Consider the following 27,989-nt stretch of genomic DNA (forward strand, 5'->3'; position numbering starts at 1 on the left):
CAATCATAACAGAGAAATGTGCACATTCCTTAGCCATATTGTGATTCTCTAAATCTCTACACCTGGTTAATAATAACGATTAGCCAATCCAAAAGAGAGAGATTTGCATAATTGAGACTGAGAAATAATCATATGGTGATTGGTAGACACAACCAAGGAGAGGATAAAGCTGTATATTTTGTGTCTAAGTAATTGTGCAGTCTCCAGCCACACTGATTGGTAGCCACAATTCCCTTTCTGCATAATGTCTATGCAGGAGCAATCACTGTTCTGATTTTCCTGTTTTTGTTCTTGTTTTGCAGTTGGCGATTTTCATTTTATCTCGCATCATCCATTGCTGGATTTATATTTCTATATGATGTAAGTTAATTTGGGGGAGATTTTCAATTCTTGTCACACTTTTAACAAAATAAGGGCACAATCCCAAGGCCTTTGCCGTCAGTGGATGATTTCCCATTGACTTCAATGGGCTTTGGATTCAGACCATAATGCTGTTTTATAAAGTATTACAATCTAAATTACAGCCTAGTCTTCTCACCCAGATTTTATTTACATTTAAACTTACTATTATTCTTTCTCAATAAAATGTTGTTTTACATCTAACCAGCATTTTAAGGAAGAATTGCAAAAGTTATTATTGTCAGGCAGTGTTGCGTTATTTAATAGTTGAGTGGGTGATGGTTTTACAATGTACCTTGTGGACTTCATGTAACGTGGTCATATTTTCAAAATAAAAAACCATGAGACTTTTGTTGTAACTTTTTTAGAGTCACATTCAGACAAAAAACAAAAGGCCACTTTTTTTTTTAAATGTTCACTGGGGTTGCTATTGTCAATACTCAACATCAATATGTGTGTTCTTGTTGGAGCAGAGGATTTTTCCCTGAATGAGTTTCTCAGGAAATACTGAACAGATGTCATTAACATTTATTTTGAGTGAAAGAACTGCTTTGATGGTTTAGGTGCTCATTTGGCTTTTTTCTTCACTCCAAGCACTGTTCATCTTGCTGAATGCTTGTTCTGCTGGAAAGATTGTGCCTGATAAAGACAGTAGAAATTCTAATCACTGTAGCAATGTATCTTGAACAAACTGAACTTATAAAAGAAATCCAATGTCTTGAATGATAAAATGGAAAAATGAAATATTTCAGGTGCCCCAAAAGTCTCCCGAGACATTTGGTACATCATATGAAGAACTGGGACTGGCACGTGATTGCTTTAGAGTACAGTTGCTAGAGAAAATTATAGTATGAAAATATAACTGATAATCCTGCTTCAACCTAAAGTTATTTTTTAAATATTTCTGAGCTAAGATTGACTAGCTGCTCATTTTTTGTATGGTTCTGTATTCCCCAGAAACCTTGGTTTTATGATATCTGGCAAGTGTGGGTTGGCTATCCATTTCAGGTGAGCTCTTCAGAACTGTTGCATTGATCAACATGGTATTTTTGTTGTTTTCTCCAGTGGAGGAAATGGCCCTTTCACAGTTTAGATAGATGCATAGGCTTTTAATATAAATAAACTACTTCAGTTTCAGTTATCAGATGTGTGGATATGTTAATATTTTAATTTGTAAATAATAATGATGGACTTGATTTATTTTCACTGCTTTTGCAAGTAAATGCAGGTGCACCCTGCATATGAAGCAGGTCACTGACAGAGAAGGCATACTAGAATCTGGAAGCGGAGCAGCTGAAGTAACTGGGAGTTTTGCCTGAATAAAGGCTGAAAGATTTGGCTCTCAGAATGTTTTGTTCCTTACTAAAGCTCAGAACATGATTTCAGTTTTCAAACTCAGATTAAGCAGAAGAGCAAAAGAGTGTAAATAAGTCCATGGTATTTTGTACTCATCTGTTGCAATGCATTGAAATGACTAGAGAAAAAAATGGATATTTTCTTCTTTACAGTCCTTGCTATCATCCCAATATTGGTACTACATGGCCGAGATTAGTTTTTATTGGTCTCTGTTGTTTACCCTTGGTACTGACACCAAAAGGAAGGCAAGTATTTACAATTATTTGCAAGCAAAGTCTTTGATTCTCTTATGAGTGATACTCTTCTGTTAAGAAAACACTGTGGCAGGTGCTGAAATTATCAGGGTTTGAACCTTCAAGTCAGTAGCTATTTGCTGAATATGATATGGCCAGGATGTTCCGAGCCAACCCTTTCCCCTATAACAATGAGTGGTGGGAGAAGGGGTGAGTGATATCTCACCCCAAAATAATTGGTCTGTGTAACCAGGAGTAAACCTCACCTCTTTAATATTCTCTGTGTGTGGGTAGGAGGCAGGGAGAAGGGGCCAGGAGTGTATCTCTCACCCCTGTAATAATTGTGTGTGTACTAAGAGGTATCTCTCGCCCCTGCAATAAACTAACATCACAGTTATATCAAATCCAGCAAATGGGATGAAGGGCTGTGGGGGAACTAAAAAGCTTGGTCCTTCCACTCTCAGACCACAGGCTTCTGCCACCTGAGCTGAAGGAGAATTCCCATACTTGGTAACAGTAGCAGGTCATATAGCCTCTCCACGGGGTCAGCCACTGGAGCAGGGTTTCTCAACCCATGAGTCGGGTTGCCAGAATGTTTCAAAGAGTCACACAACAGCTCCTATACCATGGGGCTGGCTGGGCTCGCCTCCTTGCTCCAGATATTGCAGCCTCTGAGGTTCCAACACCAATCAGGTCTAGCCCAGCCATCATGATTACGGGAGCCCAGGTAGGCCAAATTTGAGTGAGTGGCACTGTAACCCCATGAGCCAGGTCATAACTCCACTCACAGATTTGTTCCAGTCAGGACAGTGGGGCCAAACCTGAATGATACTGTAACTCCAGAGGTTGCGATGCCCAGATTGGAGAGCCAAGCCCAGCCAGCACAGGAGCTGCAGGAGATGCAACTGCGGGGTGAGTGCCAGGTAGGATCCAACCCCTCCAGTGGGCAGGATCTGAACGAAACCACTTCAGAGCCTCCACCCCAAGCTATAAACATTTACAAATTGGCCCTGAGCCCAAAAAGGTTGAGAACCACTGAGGAGAGGACAGCACCACTCTAGAACTTGTACACACAAAGCCAGTACATTGCACGCTATCTCTGCTTCCGTTGCAGTCTCTAGTTTGGTAGCCAGCTAGTGCTTGCTGTGCTGCTTCAATTGTTAAATGTCTGTTTTGGAAAGTAATGGTGTTTGCTTTAAGTTTTGTTTTGTATTTTATTCGTAGGACTTTATGGCCCATGTCATTCACCATTTGGCAGCCATTGTTTTGATGGCCTGTTCTTGGTGTGGCAATTACGTTCGTATTGGGACCTTAGTGATGATTGTACATGATACTGCAGACTTCTGGCTTGAGGTAAACCTCACAGTTAATTTTTATTGCTCAGGTTTTGTTCAGTGGCAGGTTTTTTCCCCTCTTTTCCCCCCTTGTGTCCCCATTACAAAATGTTTTTATAGATTTGTAAGGCCAAGGGGACCATTAGGTCACCTAGTCTGACCTCTTGTCATTGAATAACTTTGGGCAGTTGAAAACAGACAGGAAGAGAAGTCCTGCAGTGTGAAATTGGGGCTAGAATTTCAGCTGTGCACCTTGATTGTTCTTCTTTTGCAGTTAAAATGAGACAAAATAGGCCAACCTGTGGGTGGTTTGTAGCGATAGGCAAATCATAAGAGGTTTGGTCTGGATGAGCATCTGAAACATTATCCAGACTCTCTTCACTTCTTAGGCATTTACATCTATGGCCTGACCCTTAACGCTCTCTGAGTGTGGCACTTCTGTTGAGTTTCACGAGATGAACCTTGCCCCTCTGCAGCGGGGCCAACACAAAGTGGTGCGTACGTCAGTGGAGTTACTCTAGATTTACACCAGTGTTATTGAGAGCAGAGTATGGCCCATGAACTTTTGTCCACACTTGGAAACAGCCCTGATTCAGTCATTTGGGGCCAGTAATTGGGGTAGCTGCACTGGTGATGACCGTCTAAGCGCAGACCAGCATCTGCTGTGGCTTTACGAATGAGACAATTCTCAGTTAACTGAATCAGTGAAAACCTCATTGTGAGAGACGCAGGCTTGACCAATACACTGGGGATTGAACCAGGGACTTCCAGAGCTAAAAGCATGAGCCTCTAGAGTTTGAATTAAAGAGCCAAGCTGGAACAGACTCATATCCTCTGTGGATCAGGCACCGAGGGAGACACCTCAACATGCCCTTATCTGCATGTAAGAGGTCAGCTCTGGTGATTGCTAGCCACTGATGGCTGAATCCGGGCTATTCCTGAGTGTGTAGCAAGGCCTAAGTCTCCCCTCTCCTCCCTGACTGCAGCCCCTTTAAAGCTGTTGCAAACCTGGGGAATGGAAGGTCTTGCTAACTAACTTAATGTTCTTATCAGAGAGTTGTTGTAAGGCCTTTCACATCGGGTCCTTTCCTCTGACATGAAAGGAGTGCTATCAACATGGAATATGTTTTGTTGTTGTTTTATCAAGTAACATTGAAATGATTGCTATTTTTTGCCAAAGTGGATGGGAATTCTCTTTAATCTAAATCCTTAATTATAAGACTTTTAAATAGGAGCTATTTCTGAGGCTAATAAATGTCTCTGAACATGTTTGGTTGGTTTTTATTCAATTTCAGTCAGCTAAAATGTTTAATTACGCTCACTGGGAAAAAACCTGCAATGTTCTCTTCATCATCTTCTCTGTCGTGTTCTTCATCACAAGGATTATCCTTTTCCCGTTTTGGTAAGTAACATTTGGTTCAGTCACAACTCCTGTTTCATTTTCTTTTCAGAAGGAGGTTGGTTAAGGTATGGAGGAAAAGGAAAAGGAACTGGCTGTGTTATGGCTTCAGAAGAAGATCTGTTATTATTTTTCAGAGGTCAGATTAGCAGCCATTACATGATAAATACAATGGGGATAATACCTAATCTTGGCTCATTGAAATTCTTAAGATGTGCAGCGTAGCTTGAGTTTACTACAATGGATTTTATGTAGCATTTTTCAGGGACAGAAGCTGGTTATATTAATAATATGCCTGATGTTGATTGTCCAACCCTTTCTTAATTCTCTGTCACTTTCTGTATTTCCAAAATGCCCCTATCCTTTTTTCTTCCTGTTTTTTTGTTTGTTTTTGGTTTTTTTAATTAACTGCACAGTGGTCTTCAGTCATTTTGCTTTATGGAGTCGTATGTCATCGCTCTTAAGTTTGGAAACAGTTAATGAAGCAACTGAAGAGTATAAAACAAAAACAGACAACCAAGCTATGAAATTGAAGATGAGGCTCAAGAAAAAATAAACACATGAATTAATTAACAAAGAGCTAACTCCTAAATTCCTTCAGCATTTCACTGGAATAAGGATTTCAGGATTGGGCCTAGAGAATGGAGGGAATTATCACTGAAAATGGTGGAGAAAATCTTTTGAGTAGCAATATATGTATCCTACATGCACTTTCCTGTTTGGAGATAATGGAATTTTTTTAACCATATTTAAACTATTTTCATGCAACTCTCAAAATGCTTAGCTTTGGAAGACTATTTTAATGGCATACTGTACATTCCAGTAGAGTCAAGATTTGTTATTGAATGTTTAGTCTTTGCAGTTTTAAATATTTTGAGTATATAGCAAGGTGATGAAGCTAATCAATTTAAAATAAAAAAAATCTAAATATCTCAGGCATGCACCAGGGATTCCTTGTTTTGTAACAATTGCCTTTATTTTTCAGGATTTTACGTGGCACATTATATCTGCCTTCATATTACTCCTCAACAATGGTCATAGCGTATTTCATCTTCAATGGGCCGCTTCTAATTCTGCAAGGACTCCATCTATACTGGGGCTACTTTGTTCTCAAAATTTTGAATAAATTCCTGTTCCTAAAGGTAAGTTATTCAGGTTTCTGCCGAAAGATGTGGGAAACCTCAAATACTGAATTGTATCTTTTGATAGAGTTGCACAAAGATTCTTTCTTTTTCCTTCACCTGTTAGGACCAGATTTTCAATGAGGCACTTAAATAAGGGAAAGATTTTCAGAAGCTGCGTAGCATCCAGCAGCTCCTATTGACACATCTATGGTTGGATTTTTATATGACCTCAGTTCCTCGTGCCTTGAGCCCTTTTGGAAATCTGGCCCCTCATTTGATGCTTACAAGGGAGCTGAGCGTTCTTGAAAATCTGGGCCCAAAGCAGAGCTTTTTTGGAAAATGTGGCACCTGTGTAAGAAATTATTACCTGGCTTATGAAAATGAGCAGGTCAACCATCTAAAGAATGAGAGGAAAGGAGAGGAATCAAATCTTTCAATGCCATATCAAGGTAAATAAGACAATCTGCAACCAAAGTTCTACATGAGTGTCTAACTCTGAGCTCCAGTGCTTGCATCTGCTATCCTTACCCATTATAATCTTGGATATTAGAAAAAAAAATAGGATGACCAGATAGCAAGTGTAAAAAATCGGGACAGGGGATGAGGGTAATAGGTGCCCACATAAGAAAAGGCTCCCAAAATCGGGACTTCCCCTATAAAATAGGGACATCTGGTCACCCTAAAAAAAAAAAAAAAGATACTGCCTTATAGTATAGTATCAGTAAAACCTTGTCTTTGCAACACCCAAGAGACCAACAAGAATAATTTGCCTGGTGGAAATATGCTTGACTAAAAGTTGAACAAACATCTACTGTAAAGGCAGCCCTCTATACCCAGATCAGTATTAACAGCCAGACCTTAAACTGGTGTAAATTGATGTAGCTCCATTGAAGCCCATAATGCTACACCAATTTACACCAGTCAAAGCCCTTAGAGTGTAATTGCTTATGAAGATAAAAAAGTTTGCCATTTCCTAAGTTATTTTTCCCTGGCTCTGTTCATTTGTAGTTTTAAATATTGTTCCATGAGACGTAGACATATAAATGGTGACGTATATTTTGCTGTTAATGCACTTCAGCCTAGAGCCATAGAATGAGTGTCCAGATAAGGACTGAATGCTGTGGTGCAGTTGGCTGCATTGCACATTTCTAAAGTGAAATACAGTGGACTCTCTAGTAGCAATGTCATTCTCTCCTTTTCCCCCCCTCCCCCTGAGACACTTTATTCTAAACTGAAGCTCATTTTAACTAGAATTGTGAAGCGCATTGGAACACTTTGGAAGTTTCCTTCTATTTGGAGTTTCATTACGGAGTTCATTATAGGTGAAGTTCCCCCGTCGGCAGCACACCAACAGAAGACTAGTGCACCATTTAAGGCTATAAATTAGTTCCACTATGAATGGAGGGCTCCTATATGAAACTGACAGCAAAGACCATTTTGCGAGGAGCCTTGTACCATTTGAACGCCTAATGGAGTAGCTGCTGTAGTGAACTGTGCAATCTTTTCACTGTAGCCTAGGCAGGGACAAAAGCAGCGTTTAGAAAAAGGATCTCAGAAGAAATGTTTAACATTCTGCTAATTAAGCCCATGCCACTCTATTGAAACTAGTGAGTTTTTCTGAGGCTCCAAATTATGTAACTTAAAAAGGGCTAACAAGCTCAGTTATCCCAAACAGTTAATGATGTGGAACATCTTAGGAGAATAGAAATATTCCATTCTATTATTTTTTGTATTATTTTACTTAGAATAGAAAGGTGTAACTATGCCATGAATTGCACCCTGGAAATAACTAGTCAAGCACTGTACGCAGGCACAGATCTTAATTAAGAAAGATGCAGAAAACAAATTCCTTGTAAATCAGGAAAATGTAGATGCCTGGAATGGAATACTGAGTGAAAATGAAAAGTCAGAGCTGGTTTATATAATCTGAGAGGCCCTGGGCAGGAAATGAGTCTACCACCATACGGCACTGAACGTTGTGCATTCCTTCTACGGGGGCGTTGAAGTAAAGGAGGAAGAGGGTGAAAAGCACGGCTTTCCGTTTGCTATTAAAATCTGCTCTCCCTGTGTTGGGTAGCATTTTGGCAAAGCTCCCCCTTCCTGGTTGGCTGGTGCCATGGGAGGGCTCTGCTGGAATGCCCTCATGGACTAGAGCGATGAGGGCAGTGTAAGACTCTTTACAGAATAGAAGAGCTCCCGATTTACTTAACTGCTTATGTCTCTGCGAGGAACAGAAGTGGTTTATTGTAAGTAACCACTGCCCAGGATTAGCCATCGTAAGCAATAGAAAGGGGTCAAGCTGGCATCCTCGTGGTGGATTTTGGATTCCTTACACAGCCCTGTGAAAAGGCTGTGTCCAACAGCACTTTTACAGTGGCAGCAGCCGCAGCGCTAGTCCTTGTCCAGCCCAGATGACTTCAGCTGGCTTGCATATGGAGCCTGTTTTCCACAGCAGTGGCAAACTTGGCTGTGAAATCAACTTGGGCCTCCAAAGATGCAAAGCCAACTTTGAATAGAATGCTGTTTGCAAGGCAGCATCGTGAAGGAAAAGCCACTTATAGAAGGGGCTAATACTGTTTTTATAACACATTTATTATAAACATATGCAGTGCCAATAGCTGTTGCTATTTTAGTGGAGTACCAGTAAACCATCACCTTTGCATTAGCAAAGGTTTTAGTTTCTCTGCCCAAAATGAAGGGAATTCATTCAGAAAACAGGCCATTTTTGACATTTTTTTTAAAGCAACAGCTTAAATGCTTAGAATGGAAAAACTAGGTCACTTTTGAACTGAGAAGAAGCTGTTGATGATCATCAACTGCTTAGGGCCAGATCCTCCGGTGGGTGCTCAGCATACTTGAAGCACAAAATGTTTCTAAATTACCTTTGCATCCCCTGTGACCTGACCAGTTCTGTGTGGGCTGGATCCCCAGTGAAAATTATAGCAGCTCCACAGTCAACAGCTCCAAGGTTCTGTTCCAGGAGCCAGGAATCTACCTACCTTGCTTAGGTCCTCATGACCCCCATTACCAGAGTATCTGAGCCACTTCACGATCTTTAATGGAGTTATCCTCACAATTCCACTCTGAGCTAGGGAAGTGCTATTATCCTAACTTTGCAGATGGCAAACTAAAGGACAGAGTGGCTATGCGACATGCCCAAGGTCAGACAGGAAGTCTGTGGCAGAGCAGGAAACTGAAACTAGGTCTTCTGAGTCCCAGGTTAGCCTCTAAATGCTGAAGAAAACCTTCCTCTGGGTTGGAATGGCAAGGAGACCCTGTTCCCACTCCCTTTTCCCTGGCCATAACCTCTGTGCTGGCAGACAAGTGAACGGTGTAGGGAACCACTGCACTACCTAAGGAACCTTGGGTAGGCAGAATCCTCCAATGGCAGGTGTGTTGAGGTACTTTGCCCTGGTCAGAGCAAAGCAGAGAATCTGATGCATACATAATCTCTCTCTATCCCTATGGGCAAGAATTTAAAGGAACAGAACAATTGCATTTCTCAGACAAACTCTATTTTTATTTTAGTGAAACACAAAAATATTTCATAGTATCATAGAAGATTAGGGTTGGAAGAGACCTCAGGAGGTCATTTAGTTCAACCCCCTGCTCAAAGCAGGACCAACACCAACTAAATCATCCCAGCCAGGGCTTTGTCAAGCTGGGCCTTAAAACCTCTAAGGATGGAGATTCCACCACCTCCATAGGAAACTCATTCCAGTGCTTTGCCACCCTCCTAATGAAATAGTTTTTCCTAATATCCAACCTGGACCTCCCCTACTGCAACTTGAGACCATTGCTCCTTGTTCTGTCATCTGCCACCACTGAGAACAGCCTAGCTCCATCCTCTTTGGAACCCCGCTTCAGGTAGTTGAAGGCTGCTATCAAATCCCCTCACCCCATTCTTCTCTTCTGCAGACTAAACAATCTCAGTTCCCTCAGCCTCTCCTCGTAAGTCATGTGCTCCAGCCCCCTAATCATTTTTGTTGCCCTCCACTGGATTCTCTCCAATTTGTCCACATCCCTTCTGTATTGGAGGACCAAAACTGGACATAATACTCCAGATGTGACCTCACCAGTGCTGAATAGAGGGGAATAATCACTTCCCTCGATCTTCTGGCAACGCTCCTACTATTGCAACCCAATATGCCTTTAGCCTTCTTGACCACAAGGCCACACTGTTGACTCATATCCAGTGTCTTGTCCACTGTAATCCCCAGGTCCTTTTCTGCAGAACTGCCGCTTAGCCAGTCGGTCCCCAGCCTGTGGCAGTGCATGAGATTCTTCCATCCTAAGTGGAGGACTCTGCGCTTGTCCTTGTTGAACCTCATCAGATTTCTTTTGGCCCAATCCTCCAAATTGTCTAAGTCACTCTGGACCCTATCCCTACCCTCCAGCATAAGTAACTTTCTCCCCAGTTTAGAGTCACCCATGAACTTGCAATCCATCTCATCATCCAGATTATTGATGAAGATGTTGCACAAAACCGGCCCCAGGACTGACCCCTGGGGCACTCCTCTTGATTCCGGCGCCAACTATACATCAAGCCATTGATTGCTACCGGTTGACCCCAACGATCTACTCAGCTTTCCATCCACCTTATAGTCCATTCATCCAATCCATACTGTTTTAACTTGCTGGCAAGAATACTATGGGAGACCGTATCAAAAGCTTTGAATAAAATACCTTAGACCTGCTACCTTATTCACACAGCTTCCAGGCACTACTTGTGGAAGAAAGGACTACTCACACAAGTAAAGCCTTGCAAGGTCAGACACGCAGCCATTTATCTTGGGTAACTTTTGTTGTAAACTTTTTTTCCCAGGGTAACTTCTTTTCCGTTTAGGTCAGGGAATTGAAATACAGAACTGCTGGCCACCATCTTGCTGTCCAGTGGCTTTTGTTGCTAGTGAGTTTCTGTAATATTGCCCAGTTACATGGTTAAATTATCCACTTGCATCAGGTTGCAAACACCACTGAAACATGTCTAGTCATCATGTCAGCATATAGGAGAATATTTTAGCAAAACTGGGAGGGAAAAGCACCTAGAGAAGCACGTACGTATGCACTGATCTAGAATATCATACCAGGAAAACGCCATGGAGATTAAACATGTTGTTCCCAGCATCAGAAAAAGAGTAGCCTCTTCATTCACTCAAGATGATTTGCCACTGTACACAACATTTCAGTGTGCTGCCCTACTCATAGGCCTATGACAGCAGATTTGACCTGGCTGCTACTCTGTCATAACAGAGAGGCAGCTAGGCACACAGGTTCACAGCACCACTCGTTTGGCCCTATAGCCTTTACATGGTAAGAAATGGAGAGTGGGGAGAAAGTTGCTGTCCTGTGCAGCTGCCTAGTCTGCCTGTGGGTAGAGCGGCCTCTGAGCGAGTGACAGCAACATACAGTCAGAGCATTGTGGCAGATGAAGTTGTAAAGTATGTGTTGAAACCAGAATAGACTGAGTTGAGGTCTTAAGACAATAGTGCTTTAAATCCTGAAAATATGTGTTGTTAGCAGACAATGGGAGGGGACTCCAGATGAGTCAGCTGGCTAAGGGCCTGATACAAGGCTCATCAAAGACAGAAGGTAATGGGTGGCCTTTCAAAGGGCATTGAGTCAGGTCCTTGGTGTGATCAGAAATTATTTTTCAAACTCTTGTAGCTTTCTTAATTTTTAATATGTTGCCTTCCAGCTAAGCAAAGAGCTCACTCCTAGTTAGGGTTCATGTTGGCAGCCATTACCAACAATTACTTTCCCTACACATAGAGTAGAAAATAACTGTTGTTTCTCACACACAAAGGTCATCCTTTAAAACATGGCAGTTTCCTTAAATAATACTACTTCCATATTTGCAAAATTCCCTAGGTATTTTGTGATGGACCAGTGGTTTTTGCCTCTTCCATCTCAGATGTAAGCATCCTGGACTACATCCTTATTCAGTGCTTACTCATTCCTTACTCAGACAAAATCCCTGTGTCGAGTTCTCTTGGATGAAGATTAAGCACAAATCAGACTAAATATAAGAACAGCCATACTGGGTCAGACCAATGGTCCATCCAGCTCCAGTATCCTGTTTCTGATAGTGTCCAGCAGCAGAGCTTCAGGGGCAGTGTACAGAACAGGGCAATTTTGGAGAGCTCTCTACCCCGTCTTCCCTTCCTGGCTTCTGGCAGTCAGAGTTTTAAGGCCACCCTGAGCATGGGGTTGCATCCCTGGCCCTGAATTAATTAGTACTGTTTGATTTTCTTTAGGAAATTTTTTGGTATGGTATCTGAAGATGGGCATGGGGAGGTTGGTGTGCTGGTAATTAACCGATAGATCTTTCTTATAGATTTTCAAATTACCCAGTGTTTGGGTGTGAGTCAGCTACAGTTTTTCTGGGAGCTTTCCATCATGTAACAGTCAACTCCGAATTGGCCCCCTTTCCTTTGGGGCCAAGGCTTTTTTTATAGTCTGAAGATAAGGAGCAGCCAGCCAGGTCAGAGGGAGGCTCATATTCCCTATAAAGGGAAATGAGTTCCTGTATGTGCCTTTCTCTCATCTGCTGTGTTTCCCATTCTGTTTACAAAAGTCTAGTTAAGACCCAAGGCCTGGCCACAGGTTTCATCTTACAGGATTGTCAAATTCACCTGCAGAGGAAAAAGAGAGGAAAACGTAAATAATCAGCCTGGTTGCAGGCCCAAGTGGTGTTTGCCACGGCTATGGATGATGATCTTTTACTAGTTGGTACACCTGTTTTAGGCAATAACAATGTGGTTGCATGTTGTGTTTCTCTGGGAGAAAGCTTATTGCTAATGAGTAGGATAGGATGCTCTGCACCATCTGATACCCAGGTCTGCCCTGTCCCCATGCCTCCCTTAGAGCACATAATCCTTGTCATGGCTCCCTAACACAATGCTCCACAAACTGCATCATTTGAAAGATGTTTGAATCCCCATCACCAGAATCTATAAGCACTTACATGGGAAGAAAATTTCTGATAGTTGAGGGCTCTTTATCTAGCAGACAAAGGCATAAAAAAAGATCCCAAGGCTGGAAGATGAAGTGAGAGAAATTCAGACTAGAAATGAAGCATGACTTTTTTTTTTTTTAAAGTGAGGGTAAGTAACCTATAGAATAATTTACCTAGGGCTGTGGCAGATTCTCCATCATTTGAAGTTTCTCAAGAAAGCCTAGATGTCTTTCTAAAAGATATGCTCTAAGTCAGCTGTAAAGTATTGGGGCTGGATTTGGAACCCATTTGGTGAAATTCTATAGCTTGTGTTATGTAAGAAGTCATGCTAGATGCTCAGAATGGTTCTTCTGCATTAACAACTGCATTACCTTGTCGTTTTAATAGCTTTTGGGGGGGAGCAGCAGTCAAAGAGAACTTTTAATACAAACCTTCTGTGGTAAAAGAAAAAACAAACCGTATTTCTATGCTTAGCAATAGCTGTTTTCAAAGCTGCCTTTAACATACTGATTGCAACAGTTGTATTCCTGTAGCATATCTTGGACTTGGGTTATTGTCAATGATGTTCTAGCTATAGCTGAGATTATGCTTTTCAGGTATTCAGGACATCTACACCTGCTTGGGCTAAAAGTGATGGCAAAAAAGTAAGTTACGAGCATTTACTCTGAATGCTTCCTCAAGAAATGGTCCAAATTTGTCTGGTGTCCTTTGAAATCTGTCTGAATCTCTTTGTTAAACCAGATCTTTATATAATGACCCTTTCCCAACTGCTGTATCAGCTCTTCTGCTCTGGGTTTCAGATAATGATCTAATCGGGATAGCTCATTGATTTTCCTGAAATCTCTACAAAACCTCACTCCTCCACACCCTCTCTTTTTCTCCCCTCCGTTCCTGGTGGAGGGAGTTCTCCACTTCACCTTTCTAAAATGCACAAGACTGTACATGATGATTCTGGGACACTAATACTCTATTTCTGCTCAGCCCCTGTGCTAGTCTTGGCTATGGGCTTCAGTTCTCACCTTTGACTGACAGGGAGACAGACCATTCCAAAGGTGGCAGAGTTTCCTACTGAGAGGCTGCTAACTGGACAACTTCAGCAGTCTGGCTCCAGTCTCCTTTCTGCCTGTGCAAGCTTGTGATAGGTTGCTGCTTCACAGAGGCTCAGGAGATTCCTAACGTGATTTCTACCACCTGGGGCCCCTTTTCAACCAGTCAGCTTCAATTGCTCAGAGTATCAGCCATGTAGAGCCTAGACAGTGAACTCTTAATTATGAAATAAAGATTCCAACCTAGTCTTTGAAGAAAATTAAATTGATTCACTGGGCATTCCTGGAGTGGCAGGAGATCCTTTTTTAGTAAGCACTTCCCTCTCACCACCCACATCCAAGTGACTTCTGTCGGAACAGCTGTGCTACCACCAAGGAAGCAAAAGAAAAATGCATGATGCCAGGCCAGCATGTCTGATTAGGCGTCTCGGTCAGTTCAGCTAGCCTGGGCAGCAGAGGGCAACAAAGAAAAGCCCTACCTGTAATGATTCCTCCTCCTCTGAGATGGAGAAGGGTGAAAGCTAATTCCAGACACAAGTCTCCTGCTAATTATAGGCCTCTGACTACAATCTGTAAGAAGAAAAGGAAGAATGAAAAGAGAAGTGTCTGCCACTGCTCGACTTTAAAAGTGGGTGAAGCATGTGATTCCTACTTGGGTATTAAGGATTTTGAACAAGTCAGAAATCCTCATACAGAAAATTTGGGGAAACAAATCAGACAAGTGTGGAACTTTGTGTCCCTCCACTCACCATCTCTATGGTGTGCATCTCCCTGTGGGATCAGCCAAGGAGACCTCCTTCTGTGACAGATCCAGCTTGAGACACCCATCTAGGAAATTCAGGCCATGGTAAAGGTTTCAGAGGAGAGGGTTTCAGAGGGTGCCAGGAGCCTCATCACAAGACAAGTTCCTCTTCTGAGAAAGCTTTATACCATTTGCCTCATCACTGCCAGGACCCTCTCCTCTGGGGTAGGGATTGCCTCTCATTGACAAGAGTGGGAAGCAGTAACTCCAGACTGGTGTGGTGTCTATCTCTGTTCACTGTCTTTTCCAACCATGCCACAAAAGGTGGAATCTTTCCTCACAACATTCATCAGCCTCCTGGACTATTTGGCCTGTTTCCCATTGCAGCTTCTGTTACTGGTGTTCTGTCAACAGCAAAGAGCCAAGTCTTCCCTAGCCAAATCTCTGGAGATCTTACAATGTGGCATGGCAATGGGCTAGCTGTGGCATGCTTATAGGCCTGTCTGCTTGAGGGGCTGGTAGATGGGTTCTATCCACTGATGTCCACGTGCATCCAGGCAATCTCTAACTTCAAGCCTAAATACTATCCTATCTTTTCTTCCCTGCAGCCTCAATATAGTTCTCATGAGGTCTTTGTCTTTTTTTGAACTCCTTTGTTGTTCCCCTTGAGCTGCTCTTGTTTCCAGCAGAAATTATTTCTTGCTGTCTGTAGGCTATGGAGCCTTCTCTGGCAGTCCATAGGATGATGTATTTTGAGAGCCAAGCAGTGGACGGAGGAGGAGGTGGGGCTGTGAGAAGAATGCTCTGATATAAAGTGGTCTGCAGAATCAAAACATTTGGAAAACCATTGAGGGTTGTTGTTTTTTTAAGTATCTGGTTTTTTAGATCGATGCAAGGAACAAGCAGAAAAGGAGATTTTTCCTACCAGTTAATCAATTTCTGGGAAGTTCCCTGCACCAAGGGTTGCTGTAGCTGGCAGTTATTCTTTGCGATTCTCTTTTCCCCACAATGGGCTCTTTGCTCATAGCACCGCTGTTGGGAATGTTAGCCTGCTATTGTTAAGTGTTATGTCTAGTGAAAAGTATGTGGGAGCTAACCTGCAGAGGCCATCCAACGACATGTGGAGGAATAAAAGCTCCACCTTCTAATTGAGTCCTCTACCTGTCAGTCAAGATTGTGAACAAAGTCTATTGGTGCAGAGAATTTCCAAGAAATCTGATTGAAGGGAGGAGAGTGTCTTCTTCAGAGTTTTTCACAGAAACATTGTAAGGACAGTTCTGATTAGTTTGTTCAGAATCATTGCTTGTCACCATGATGCACATTGGCAATATTCTTATCATTCTTCTGGCAAGGACTTAACATCACAGTCCCATCACCAATGGATTTAACTTGCACTTGTTTGCCTACCTGCACTCCCTCGGAGTTGGGCATCTTCCTCTCACCCTTGTACAAATCTCCAGAGGGAAGTATAGCCCTTCAACTTATAATGCAGCCTTCAGTCTTGTACAGGCTTCTTGGTTGCCTGCTTATGTATCCATGAAGTAAGAGCAGCTTTGGGAGGGAGGGCCTTGGAAGACCTTCATTCTTGCAACTGTCCTGCAATTTTTACCTGAAAGTCCCACCTTGTTAGAAGGTGTTGAACCAGCTGGAAAATGAACTGGGTTCTACTGGCTCTTTGAGCAGTTTTTTCCCCATCCTGGTTATAAGGAGCGGTGAGACTAGCTCTCTAGAAGGAGAGGACATCGGAGATACTAGTCATGTCACTTAATGCCTATCTGGAAGGTGCTTAGATACCACAGTAATGGATGCAGGATAAGAGCCTGAATACAACAGCATAAGATTTAGGCTCTAAATGGAGGACCACTGGGAGCAGTCGTGCCTGCAGAAGCGATTTGGCCTGGATTTTGAGGTGTTTCATTTGAATTCCTTCCAGGAATAAAATCCAGGAACACGGTAAGTTTTGTTTTTGGTTTTTTTTTTTTGAGCTGCTACTACTTGTGTGTTAAGAGTTCACACATTTCAGATGCTAGTTAACGTCAGAAAACATCTAGGAAGTACTTAATAATTAGAAATGGTTTAAAAAAATAAATCTCAAACTAGCGAACCATTTTTCACTGGAATTTCAAGTTTTGACCAGCTCTGTTAATAATTTGTGCTTCTATAGCACCTCAGTATCCCTGCTTTCTCAGCTGTGTCATGTATGGAGTCATGCAGACCTCTCATAGGAAGTGCAGCAAAGCCCAATGGTTTCAAAGGTGTACTGAGTTTGACTTCAGTAGGAGCTGCGGGCACTTCATGAGAATAAAGAATCATATCTGTGGCTTCTTGCAGTCTACCAAATGTAATGCCTCTTACCCTAGCCAATTCAGCAGAAGTTTGCTTTGTTGATCTCGGGCCATAAATCAACACAGATCTAGTGAAGTCAATGGGGCAATGCCAGTTTTCACTAGCTGAGGATCTGGCCCAACAATTGTCTGTCTGTCTGTTGGCATGAAACAACTCCTTTTTGGTAAATCCCTGATCTAAAAATTCTCTGTTTGTGAAAATTCCCAGCCCAGAAAAGCGGTAAATGTGGATCAAACATTGGTTTTCCAGTTCAATAATTGCCTTTTTGCTCTCAGTATTCCTCATGCCTTGGCACTAGTTGATAGCTTTTATTGCTGCTCTTCTTGTGGGTAATTGTTTAACTTGTGTGTTTTTAATTTCCCAGGAGACTGTTTATAAAATGCTCTATTTGCTGGTTATACATATTTTTAAAACTATACATTGAAAAACAAACAGCCACCACCACCAACACAACAAACCGTAAAGGCTAGCCAGCTTTTAGATCCTTCCGTTTAGAATTCAAAGGAAATATGAAGGGATTGTGGGATTTTTGAAATGTTTCCAGTTCATAGCAGATAGTTAGGAACCTATTGCTCATATTTCCAGATGAACTCCCAGTGGAGCTATGCTCTGTTAAACTTAAAAAAAAAAAAAAAAAAAAAAAAGCTTTGGAGAACACTAGTTTGTATTTAATTTAAACAAAAGGAAATTTCTCTCTCTCTCTCTCTCCTATTTAAAGTAGATAGATGATTCAGGTAAAGTCCCCTCTACAATACTCTCTTTGGCTTTTTGAGTGGCTTATTTTTTGTCCTGGAGTAATTAGTGGAAAGCCAGAGCCATGCTGAAACATATACAGCTTTAATTTAGGCACAGACAGGTTGGCTCCCATCTGCTGCCTAATGTGGCAAACCATTCACTGCAGTCATGTAAGTAATATGTAAGCAACCAGAAGAGTTCTAAGTACAGTCCACAGGCCCAACGAGATCCCCATATTTGCACAGTGTGCTCAAGGGGTATCATTAATACAGAGGTGCAGCTGGAAAGCCCACTGCTCTGAGTATGTTGTGCTCTAACTTGATTCATGTGATGGTCTTCATTTTGTGTCAAGTTAAAACATTCTCTGTTGAGAACTGTGGTCTCAAGGGGCTATATTTTCATCATACAGTGGTAAAGATGAGGCCAACTGAGGTAACCAAGTTTGTACCTGATATTAGCGATAACTAAGGTGGCTATTTTCGCTAAGATCATATTTTGTGGGCATGCGGGGGTTCTTCAATTACATCTGTCTCCCGGGGTTGAATAACATGCTTCCATATTAGGAAAACCAGAAAGAAACATATTGGGCAAGAGAGAGGCTTTTGTCATTCAAGTGATCAGATATTTTGCAGGCTCTGAATAGTTATTATCATTATAGGGATTATATAAGAATGCTCATAACCAATGTGCTGTTTCAGGTACTCAACCTAAATGCAATACCATACCTCACTAAGTAAAGAAAGTCCAAGTGCCTGATAAGCCGTTTTGTAGCTAATCAACCATTCATAATAAGGAATAAAAGTGCATGTCCTGATAAAAGTTCACAACACTGAACCTTTGAACTCTTTGGCTTAATGCAAGTTTTTTGTTGTAGGGTAAAAAAAAGTTCACTTTACAAAATGGCATCAAAATGCTCATTATATTGCTCTTTGTTTCTTTGCCAACTGTGGATTTAAAATTGGAATCATTCAATGAGCAGTGGGACATTGAGTCACTCAGTACCTCCTGGGCTTCTGACATTATCATAAAGCCACGTATACTCGAGTGCAAGATTTAGGTAGTGGATTTCAATAACGCAACCAAGAGATTTTATTGAAACCACAGAGAACCTGATTAACTGAACACAATGATTTATTTCTTCTGAACAATCAGTGTATTGTAGCTCCAGTTACATATATGTTGTGCTGAGTGGTAATACAAGTGAGATTTGGTAAGAGAATTGATTCCTTTAATTGAAATCAGGGGCTTACTGTAACAGTTGCATCTAAAATCTGTTCTATTTTACCAGGTTATTCGTTTCAATATTTGAGGAAGGTAATGTAATCATTTTTTAACTTTGTGCTCTCAAATGCCTGTTTGAGTACACCCTGAAAACTCTACATGGGAAGCATTGGGAGTTGAGCATGGCATAGAAGGGGAAGATTCAGTTAAAGGCATTTTGTAGGCACAAGATGCTCAACATAATTAGCATAAAGATTTTGCATTTAATTTGAAAGCAATGAAGGAAACAGTCAGACAATCCATCTTCCACTGAGGATCGTAGTCAGTTACGTTGGCTAGAGAATGATAAGCTGAAAGGAAAATAATTTGTCCAATAAAACCTTCCATGCTGGAAATGTAGACCAGTTTGCTTCAATCCAAATATAGACTGCTTACATTCCTCTTGAGACTAAAGGCACATTAAGTTGTATGTTAGCTGATTGAATTGCACATGTTGAGTTTAGAGTTTTATCAACATTATAGTACTATTTTTTGGAAAGTTACCCCCCTCTATCTATTGGGACTGACTTTTTATTATCGCTCGTTTTTTATCTTTGCATTGTAAGATGCTGTGGAACGTACTGCCCTTAATTTAGAAAGTCAGTATCTAGTCGACACATATTTAGATTTTGAAATGAAAAAAATGTTCTTAAGAGAAAGTTAAAGTTGTAAATAGATATCTGTTAAATCAAACCACCATTATTCATCACATTATTGTAACAAATGACAAACATTAGAAAGTATGAAAATTCTGCATAAAAATTCACATGTTTGAAGGTCAGGTACTTAGGAGGTTGTAGTTTCAAAAAATTTAAACATCATTGTCATAAACATACAGCTAAGGGTAGCATAAAATCCCTCCTTTACCTATAAGGCAGTGTTTCCCAAACTTGGGACACCGCTTATGTAGGGAAAGCCTGTGGTGGGCCAGGCCGGTTTGTTTACCTGCCGCGTCCGCAGGTCCAGCTGATCGCGGCTCCCACTGGCCACGGTTCACTGCCCCAGGCCAATGGGAGCTGCTAAAAGAACATGCAACAGAAAACACGTATGTTTCTTTAGAAGTTTCCATTGCATGCATGAATTACAATAGTGTGTTGTACAATGATGTAATCCTGGCTCGTCTCAGGTGCAAAGGTGTGAAAGAGCAAAGGCAATGAGGGTGCTGCCTGCAGGAGATTTGGAGCCAGGAGCAGGCTTGCTAAATGAGCTAACCAGAGATACTGGCACTGAGTGGGAACTGAAGCAGTTGTCGATGGAGCTGACTCTGGGAAGTTTACAGGGGAGAGTCAGCAGTGAGTGGCGCCGCTGCAAGCCGAACCCCCTGGCAGGTCACTTATAAAAAAGGAAAAGGAGTAGCTGGAGGAAACTTTTTGCTCACCTAGGCGCCTTGTGACAGATTTTGGTGAGTTTTACTTTTGAATTATCGTCTGAATAGACCCTGACTCCCATGAGGGTGGTGGTTGAACAAGCTAGTGTGTGGAATCTCTATAAAAGAGCCTGGAAGATGGAGAATAAAGTGCAGAGCAGAGGTACGCCACCCGCAAGAGGAAGTACAAAGGGAGCCCATTTATCTGAAAAAGGTCTATAGCTGATATTAGCACAAGAAATGTATAAACAGGGAACTTGTGGCTTGAATCTGAAGTATTAGATCTCTGATCAGTACTTAAAGAATGTGTGTGCAGCCATCATCAAAGCAGCAGCTGGTATCCAGCCTGTAACTAGTTTAGTTTTCTAAGATTGTGGTTCAGATTTTTCTAACTTTCAAATGTTTGTTGCTTAGCCTTAACTCTACATTTCTTATTTTAAAAAGTGTAGCATAGAGGAATTGCGTAGTATCCCTTTAAACAGCTTGTGAGCCCTCTAGAAGCTCTTCCTGTCTTTTGCAGTTCAGAAATGGCCAGAGAGCAGTGTGTACATATGTAGCTAGAGCATGTATGTTGTGTATCGTTATTCAGACCCTATTGTGCTCAGGGAAGGGGATGACTTTATATTACGCACTGTATAAAAAGCAAAAGACAAAGCAAAATGTTGGAGTTTTGTTTTGCTTGTTGATGTTTATTCACAATCTTAACTCTATTTTAGGGGTGTGTGGATGTTTGTTTCCTACTGTTATCATTTTCAGGTATTTTAAAATTTATCTGGACAGATTTCTTTCGGTAGCAGACTTAATACTGATTCTTTCTGGCCAAAGGTTGCCGCTTATGCACACAAGTTGTCACTTTAATTGTAGTATAGTATACTTAAAGTGGTATAACCCCCTTCAATGTGGATGCAGTTATACCAATATAAAAATGGTTTAGCTCATTCCCATAAGGGAAGGGAAATAACTGTATTGGTATAAGGCATCTTTTATCAGTATAGCTGTGAACACACTAAGGCTTTTACCAGTATAACAACTTGGGTAAATGATCTCACATACCCTCAACTTTACAAGTATAGAGCAGATTTTGTACCGATCTCTTCTACCACACTCAATGAGCCTTACCACTGATCCCTGACAGAAGTGAATGCCTTTTCAAGGGCAAGTCAAAGATGGGCTGGAGATGGAGTTTTGATATATCAGAAGAGCTAATAGCAGAACTTCTCTTCGGGTTCCTCTATTCTGATCACGTCCGGGCTGTATGAATAACCAGACCTTGGCCTTGATAGGTTGCTAAGACTGCTCAGTTTTTTCTTTTCCCTGTGCCATCCCTGTAATGTTTCTAAATCGGATCTATACTTTGATGTGGTGACAGTTTAAGATCGAAGGGTGGGGCTCTGACAATTTGCAACATGGTTAGGTTTTATTGACCACAGACTGCCGAATTAGGGTGGATAATGTACTTTTCTACTACTTGCCCTTACTCTTCTAAGAGCTTGGAAGGTTCTGATGCTAAGGCTGCATTGTTGTTTTGGTATCAGTTTTACTGATTTCTGCCTTGCTGACTGCTTTGGCATTGTCTTCCCCTCTGCTTTCACACGTGACACTTTGAATATTGGTAGCAGATACTGGGGTCAAACCCTAGGGTTCATATTCAGTCAAAGCTGCCTTTGGCTTTGATCAGAGAGGGCAGGAAGAGCATTGCCCTGTGTACACCAGCATTTGGAAGCACAATGCCTGTGGAGACTAGGAGTTGGCTGGAAGCACGCTCAGCAGCAGCACATGCTTTACTTTGATTATGGCTATAACCTGTGCTCCTCTAAGTACAGTTCTGCAGCTGCTTGCCAGTGTGCTGGGCATACTCTGCCCAGACAGGCCCCCTTTCCTCCTCTTTCACAGTGCTTATAAGCCTACATCACCCACACTGGCTATTCTGGCAAAGGACCATTCGGAATAAGAGGTTCCTTGCACCTCCATCCTCAACCCAGTGACAGCCCTAATTTGGTTGTAATATTCTCATTGTGCCTTGTCAGCAGCACTAGGCAAAATGCAAAACCATGAACTTGACCAGGAGGCCAAGAAGGTAAAGACTAGTGTTCACTTGCACATATGGAGCCAAGTTCACTGCTGTTTTAAATGGGGCAGCTCCATTGACTTCAGTGGAATTTCACCCATTTATACCAGCAGAGAATTTGAAATCTGCTCATCTCTTCAGTTATGGCCTCAGTCTGTTCCCTTGAAAGTCTGTGGGAGTTATGCCCTTGGCTTCAGGAGAAGCAGGACCGAGCTCTTGTGGTAGTTTATATTATATCTTTTTAATTCAGTTGTTTCTGGTTCGGGGTCATCACGGTGAGCTCAGAATGCATTTGCTTTTCTTAGTCCTAACTAGCTCTGATTATAAACTTGTCTAGAACATTGTACAGGATAGCCCATTAATCCCAGTTAAGGGGAAAGATAGCTAAACCACAGCTGACCACACTAGACATAGACATTAGACTTCCTGGCAAATCTCTCCGGGAGTGGTTATGGCTGCCATTGACCTGCAGAATCTTCAAAATGGAGACAATACCCCACATGAAAGAGCTCTTTAATCTTGCACAGGAAAGCATAACAAGCACTAATGGCTGGAAGTTAAAGCCAGACAAATTTGAATTAAAAATAAGGCACACATTTTAACAGCAAGGGCGATTAACCTTTGGAACAACCTACCAAGGGAAGTAGTACATTCTTCATATCAAGACTGGATGCCTTTCTGGAAGATTTGCTTTAGTTAAACACAAGTTGCTGGAATCATAACAGTAACTAGATGAAATTCTCTGGCTTCTGTTACACAGCAGGTAAGACTAGACGACCTAATGGTCCCTTCTGACCTTCAAATCTATGAATTTAAGAATCATCCTTTTTAAAAAGATGATGGGGAGGCAGGGAGGCTTTTTCTTTGTATTAACTAGACAAATTAGGCCTGATTCTCACACTGGCATGAATTGGGGGTGGCCCCATTGAAGTCAGTGGAGTTACACCATTGCAAGTTTGGTGTAATCAGGCCCATTGTGTCTGTAAAGCCCCCTTTTCTGTTCTTTCCATAGGATTTGGTGCTAGCAGTTTGCATGATACAGATAACAGCAATAAAAAGGTAAAGAGCCAAAACTGACTTGACAAATACGGTTGATTTAACTAAAAGAGGGAGACTGAGCAGCAGGTGGAAGGTTAAAGAAAAGGGAAAAGATTACAGACGTGCGGCTTTGGCCTCACTACAGATGACTCTCCTGGAGACTTTAGAGCATTAGTGTGCTTCTCGTGAACTTTGAAACCATTCACCCATTTAGAATGATTAAATCAGTTAGTCATCCAGAACATAAAATATACGTCTGTTGCCCCAAACCCCTTATAGAAAATTCAGCCAATACTATGAAACAAAAGCACTGGTAATGAATGACAGCCTCGACTCTTATATCTACAGTTTACCAGCTGTTAAACTTTTGGGAGTATATTAATCAATTTATAGTACAGTGGAGACCTTTTCTTTGAGGTGGAAAACACCAGCATAATATATGATGTGCTGGGGTCAGATAAAGTATCTTGGAAGTAAAGCAGTGAAAGCCTCGGAACTGTTACATTATCTGTCATCCTTAAAGGGTCAGAGTTAAATAAGCACAACTCAATTAATGATATTCTAATAGCTTTCTAATAGTCCACTGTAAACAATTTGAGTGCAGAATTGTTTTCTAGTTACAGAAAAAGTTACTGCTGCTTAAAGTTCTGTCCTAGCTTAACTTCCCGTGCCCTCCAATTGCTCAAACAATTCTGCAGTACTAGAGACAGTGTTTCTAAAGCAAGGGCTTTGGAAGTGCAATCGGTTGTTCAGAAAGCATTTGTTTGATTTAAAAGATGCAAAGGGGGAGAGCTAGATCTATTTCAGTGTCAAAATTAAAGTTTATGCCTTTGCAGTTTGCTTCCATCTGAATAGTGGTCAAGACTTGAAAAGTCATAAACCTTTCCAGAACTGAACAGGCTTGATCTGTAACCGGTGTTGTGCTCAGAACACGAAAGAAATACACACTTGCTGGTCTGAAATCCTTAGGATATTATCTCTCGTAGAGAAGTTTATTGTGTTTCTGGATGATAATTCTGAATAACCTATTTTGCCCTTCCTGTATTTATTACCTTTCACTGAAGGACTTCAAGGGCCTAACAAACATCAATTGATGTGCTATAGGTAATTGTTGCTATCTCCGTTTTTTATAGCTGGGGGACTGAGCCACGAAGAGGTAAAATGCATTGCCCGAGTTCAGAGTAAGTCAGGTGCAGAGTTGAGACTAGAACCCGCGTCTCCTAATTCCCAGTTCTACGCTTTAAATGCTAGACCACAGTCCACTCCTGTGGGGAGTATGGACTCATGTAGGTATAGCTATAGCTTGCATTTAGCATGTTCCACCCCAAGGCATTCCAAAGCAGATCACAAGCTATGTACAGTTAATGGGGCAGATGGGCAAGGGAGCTACTAGCAGAGAGAAGGGCAGGAATCAAGTGGTGTTCAAGTGTGCGGTGAAGAATCTTTGGCCAGGCACACCAGGGCTAATGAAAAGTGGTGTGAGATTGTTAATGTCTATGTCCATTAGAAAGGGGATAGATAATAAGATGGAAAATATCATCATGCTACTATATAAATTCATGGTACAACCACACCTTGAATACTGTGTGCAGTTCTGGTCATCCATCTCAAAAAAGATATTAGCTTTGAAAAAGGAACAGAGAAGGGCAACAAAAATGATTAAGGGTATGGAACAGCTTCCGTATGAGGAGAAAGTAAAAAGACTGGGTCTTTTCAGCTTGGAAAAGAGATGAATAAAAGGGGATATGATAGAGGTCTATAAAATTGTGAATGGCATGGCGAAAGTGAATAAGGAAGTGTTATTAACTCCTTCTCATACCACAAGAATCAGAGGTCACCAAATGAAATTAATAGGAAGCAGGTTTAAAACAAAAGGAAGTATTAATTCACACAACACACAGTCAACCTGTGGAACTCATTGCCAGGGGATGTTGTGAAGGCCAAAACTATAACGTGGTTCAAAAATGAATTAGAGAAGTTCCTGGAGAATAGATCCATCAATAGCTATTAGCCAAGATAGTTAGAGATGCAACCCCGTGCTTAAGGTGTCCCTAGCCACTGATTGCCAGATGCTGGGCATGGACAACAGGTTGGATCACTCAGTGGTTGCCTGTTCTGTTCATTCCCTCTGAAGCATCTAGCATTGGCCATTGTTGGAAGTCAGGATAACTGGGCTAGATGGACCATCCATTGGTCTGAGCCAATATGGCCATTCTTAGAGAAGATCAGACCATGTTTTATAAGATTTCTTTCAGAAGATCCCACACCCAGAAAACTCCATGGTACAGTTTAGCTAGCTTGGAAGGAGGAAGACCTGAGTTGAGGAGTTAGGATGAAAGGGCAACCACCTGTCCTGTATTTAAAGATGTCTGTTATCTGGTGATCAGAGCTTTTTAAACTATGTACTTATGAAAAGGCCTATGCGCTATGGACAAATATATCCTTTTTGTACAATAATATAACTCTTACTGAAAAAGCATCCCATAGTGACACTTTTGTAACTTATTTTGGGAGAACAAAGTGTGCCTTTGACTGCAAGGTCTACAGAACTGTCCTTCCAAGGCCCCAATTCAGCAATCCATCCCTATTCAGCAAACCACTGAAATACATGGCTGACTTCAAGCATTTTTCTTAAGTCCTATTTGCCGTCAGTGGAGCATGAGGAGGTGCTTAAAATTAAGTATATGCTTAAATGTTTTGCCTAAATGGACACATAGTTTGGCTTCACCAAACCACACTCTCCTTTAGCATTCAGCTGTATGAGCCTGTTCCAAAGCCTACTGATATCAGTGGGGTCTTTCCACTGACTTTAATGGGGTTTGAATCAGGCCCCATATTCTGATTTGATTTGTATTTGTTTCCTAAATATTTCCAGTGGCAAAAATTAACCCCAGAAAACCTTTCTGCCTTTGATCATACATACAAAACACAGCACTAACAGGAAGTAGCAGAGGTGATCCTAATGAGATGAGACCTCATAAATTGCATGTGGGGGAAAGGTTGCTTTTCCTTTACTCTAACTGATGACATGCCAAGTTTATTCTGCAGTATTTACATTAAGATTTGTTTGTTTTGGTCCCCTTTGCATGTTGTTCAGGAAGAGACAAAAGAAGAGCCCCAGGAAGTTTATACTTCGTGACGAGACCAGTGGAGTTTATTCTTTAATTTTCTTTCTAGTCCTATATGTTTTCATTGAAACTTTATATATAAAGGGGAAGTAGGATTGCAGTCAGCTAAGTTACTACTGTAGCGGTCATTTATTCTTATGTCTGAATGTACTGCTGATGGACGATGCCAGACTAATAGCCCTGAGCAATGAAATCATCAGTTATTCACAAAGCCACTACAGGATGGGCAGTAACAGCACAGTCTTCCCCCATAGTGCACCTTGTCTCTGACCTGGCTGGAACTGGGGTGGATGTCAATCTCCAGCCCCATTCAGCCCTTGGCTGAGATTTATAACAAAGGGGATCAATGTGTGGAGTCCAAATGTCCTTGCTATAGGAAATGTAACTGGAAGGGAAGAAAGGGAATGCTGGAGACCTGTGTGAAATTTGCCAAGTTATTTCATGTGTGGGAATATAAAAGCAATATTTAGCCACCCAATGCCAATGTATTTGTCATGGAGCTCCTGCCATCAAACACGCATCTGAGCACCGCCCATGCAATAACTAAGAATCTCAAACAGGGTCCCCCTTCCCTGGTTACAAGCACCTACTAGCCCCTCCCTGTAGGACAAAGACACCTCAGTTGGAGGGGCAGATGCACAAGTGATGTAAACTGTCCTCACTCCAGTGACATCATTCGAGTGCTCAGGTAATTCTCTGCCAAAACCGTTACGTTTAAAAGGAAGCAAAGATTTGGTGTACTTAAACCAAACCTTCACTGTTTGATCCCAACTCCGGAAAATGATGCAGCATTTTGCTTATGGTGTGACAAGGCAAAAAGTGGAAAAGGAATAGATTTTATGTATTATGCCAAATGTCATCAAATTGTCATTGTATTCGGATGATCTTTCTTAGCTTCTTCTAAACCTCATTGTGATGTGTTGCAGCAGATGCCAGACACCTGTTTTTAGCTGGCAGGAGGGAGGTGGTTACCACCTGGCATGTTTTTGGTCATCTGAGCAGGAAGAACTATGGACTAGGTATTCAACATTCTTTCTCTGAGGAAAAAACCTCTCCCAAGCGATTTAGGAACAAAGTCCCTCCCTCACCCATCTGCCCCTCGCTCCAGAGAATGACCCCTTCCTTTCTCACAGGGCTTTGAATATTTATATCACTACTGCAGATACTGTAATTTTTCTAATAATATATCTGACTTGGTTAATCTGTGTAAAACAGGAGCTTGGGGGCGGAGTTGTCTCTTGTAAATGAAGAGGTGATACATGTGCCATGGTGCAAGGAAGAGTATTTTGTGATTACTGAATTTCGAAGAACTAGGGTAACCCCTGGAGACGTTGAGATGCAAACAGGAATTCTGGAGTGGCAGTAGTTTACATCTATTAGTAATGAGCAACTTCTTAGCTTCTGCTTCTTTGTTACTGTATTAATAATGCTTAGCACATACATAATGTTTCTTTCAT

The 27,989-nt window shown here is 41.6% G+C and overlaps 1 protein-coding gene across 1 annotated transcript in view; it reads left to right on the forward strand.

Moving 5' to 3' along the window:
- Positions 1 to 27,989, forward strand: part of CERS3 (ceramide synthase 3) — a gene marked incomplete at its 5' end in the record, with an annotated part of 68,628 nt that overhangs the window by 37,885 nt on the left and 2,754 nt on the right. Inside the window, 7 exons of the mRNA XM_030578205.1 lie at positions 303 to 360; positions 1,357 to 1,407; positions 1,908 to 2,000; positions 3,213 to 3,341; positions 4,618 to 4,724; positions 5,707 to 5,863; positions 13,400 to 13,447. Of these exons, the coding sequence (XP_030434065.1) occupies positions 303 to 360; positions 1,357 to 1,407; positions 1,908 to 2,000; positions 3,213 to 3,341; positions 4,618 to 4,724; positions 5,707 to 5,863; positions 13,400 to 13,447 (643 nt within the window). The remainder of the gene's footprint in view (positions 1 to 302; positions 361 to 1,356; positions 1,408 to 1,907; positions 2,001 to 3,212; positions 3,342 to 4,617; positions 4,725 to 5,706; positions 5,864 to 13,399; positions 13,448 to 27,989) is intronic.

This window comes from Gopherus evgoodei, chromosome 10 (assembly GCF_007399415.2).
Source record: "Gopherus evgoodei ecotype Sinaloan lineage chromosome 10, rGopEvg1_v1.p, whole genome shotgun sequence".
NCBI classification, from domain to species: domain Eukaryota; kingdom Metazoa; phylum Chordata; order Testudines; family Testudinidae; genus Gopherus; species Gopherus evgoodei.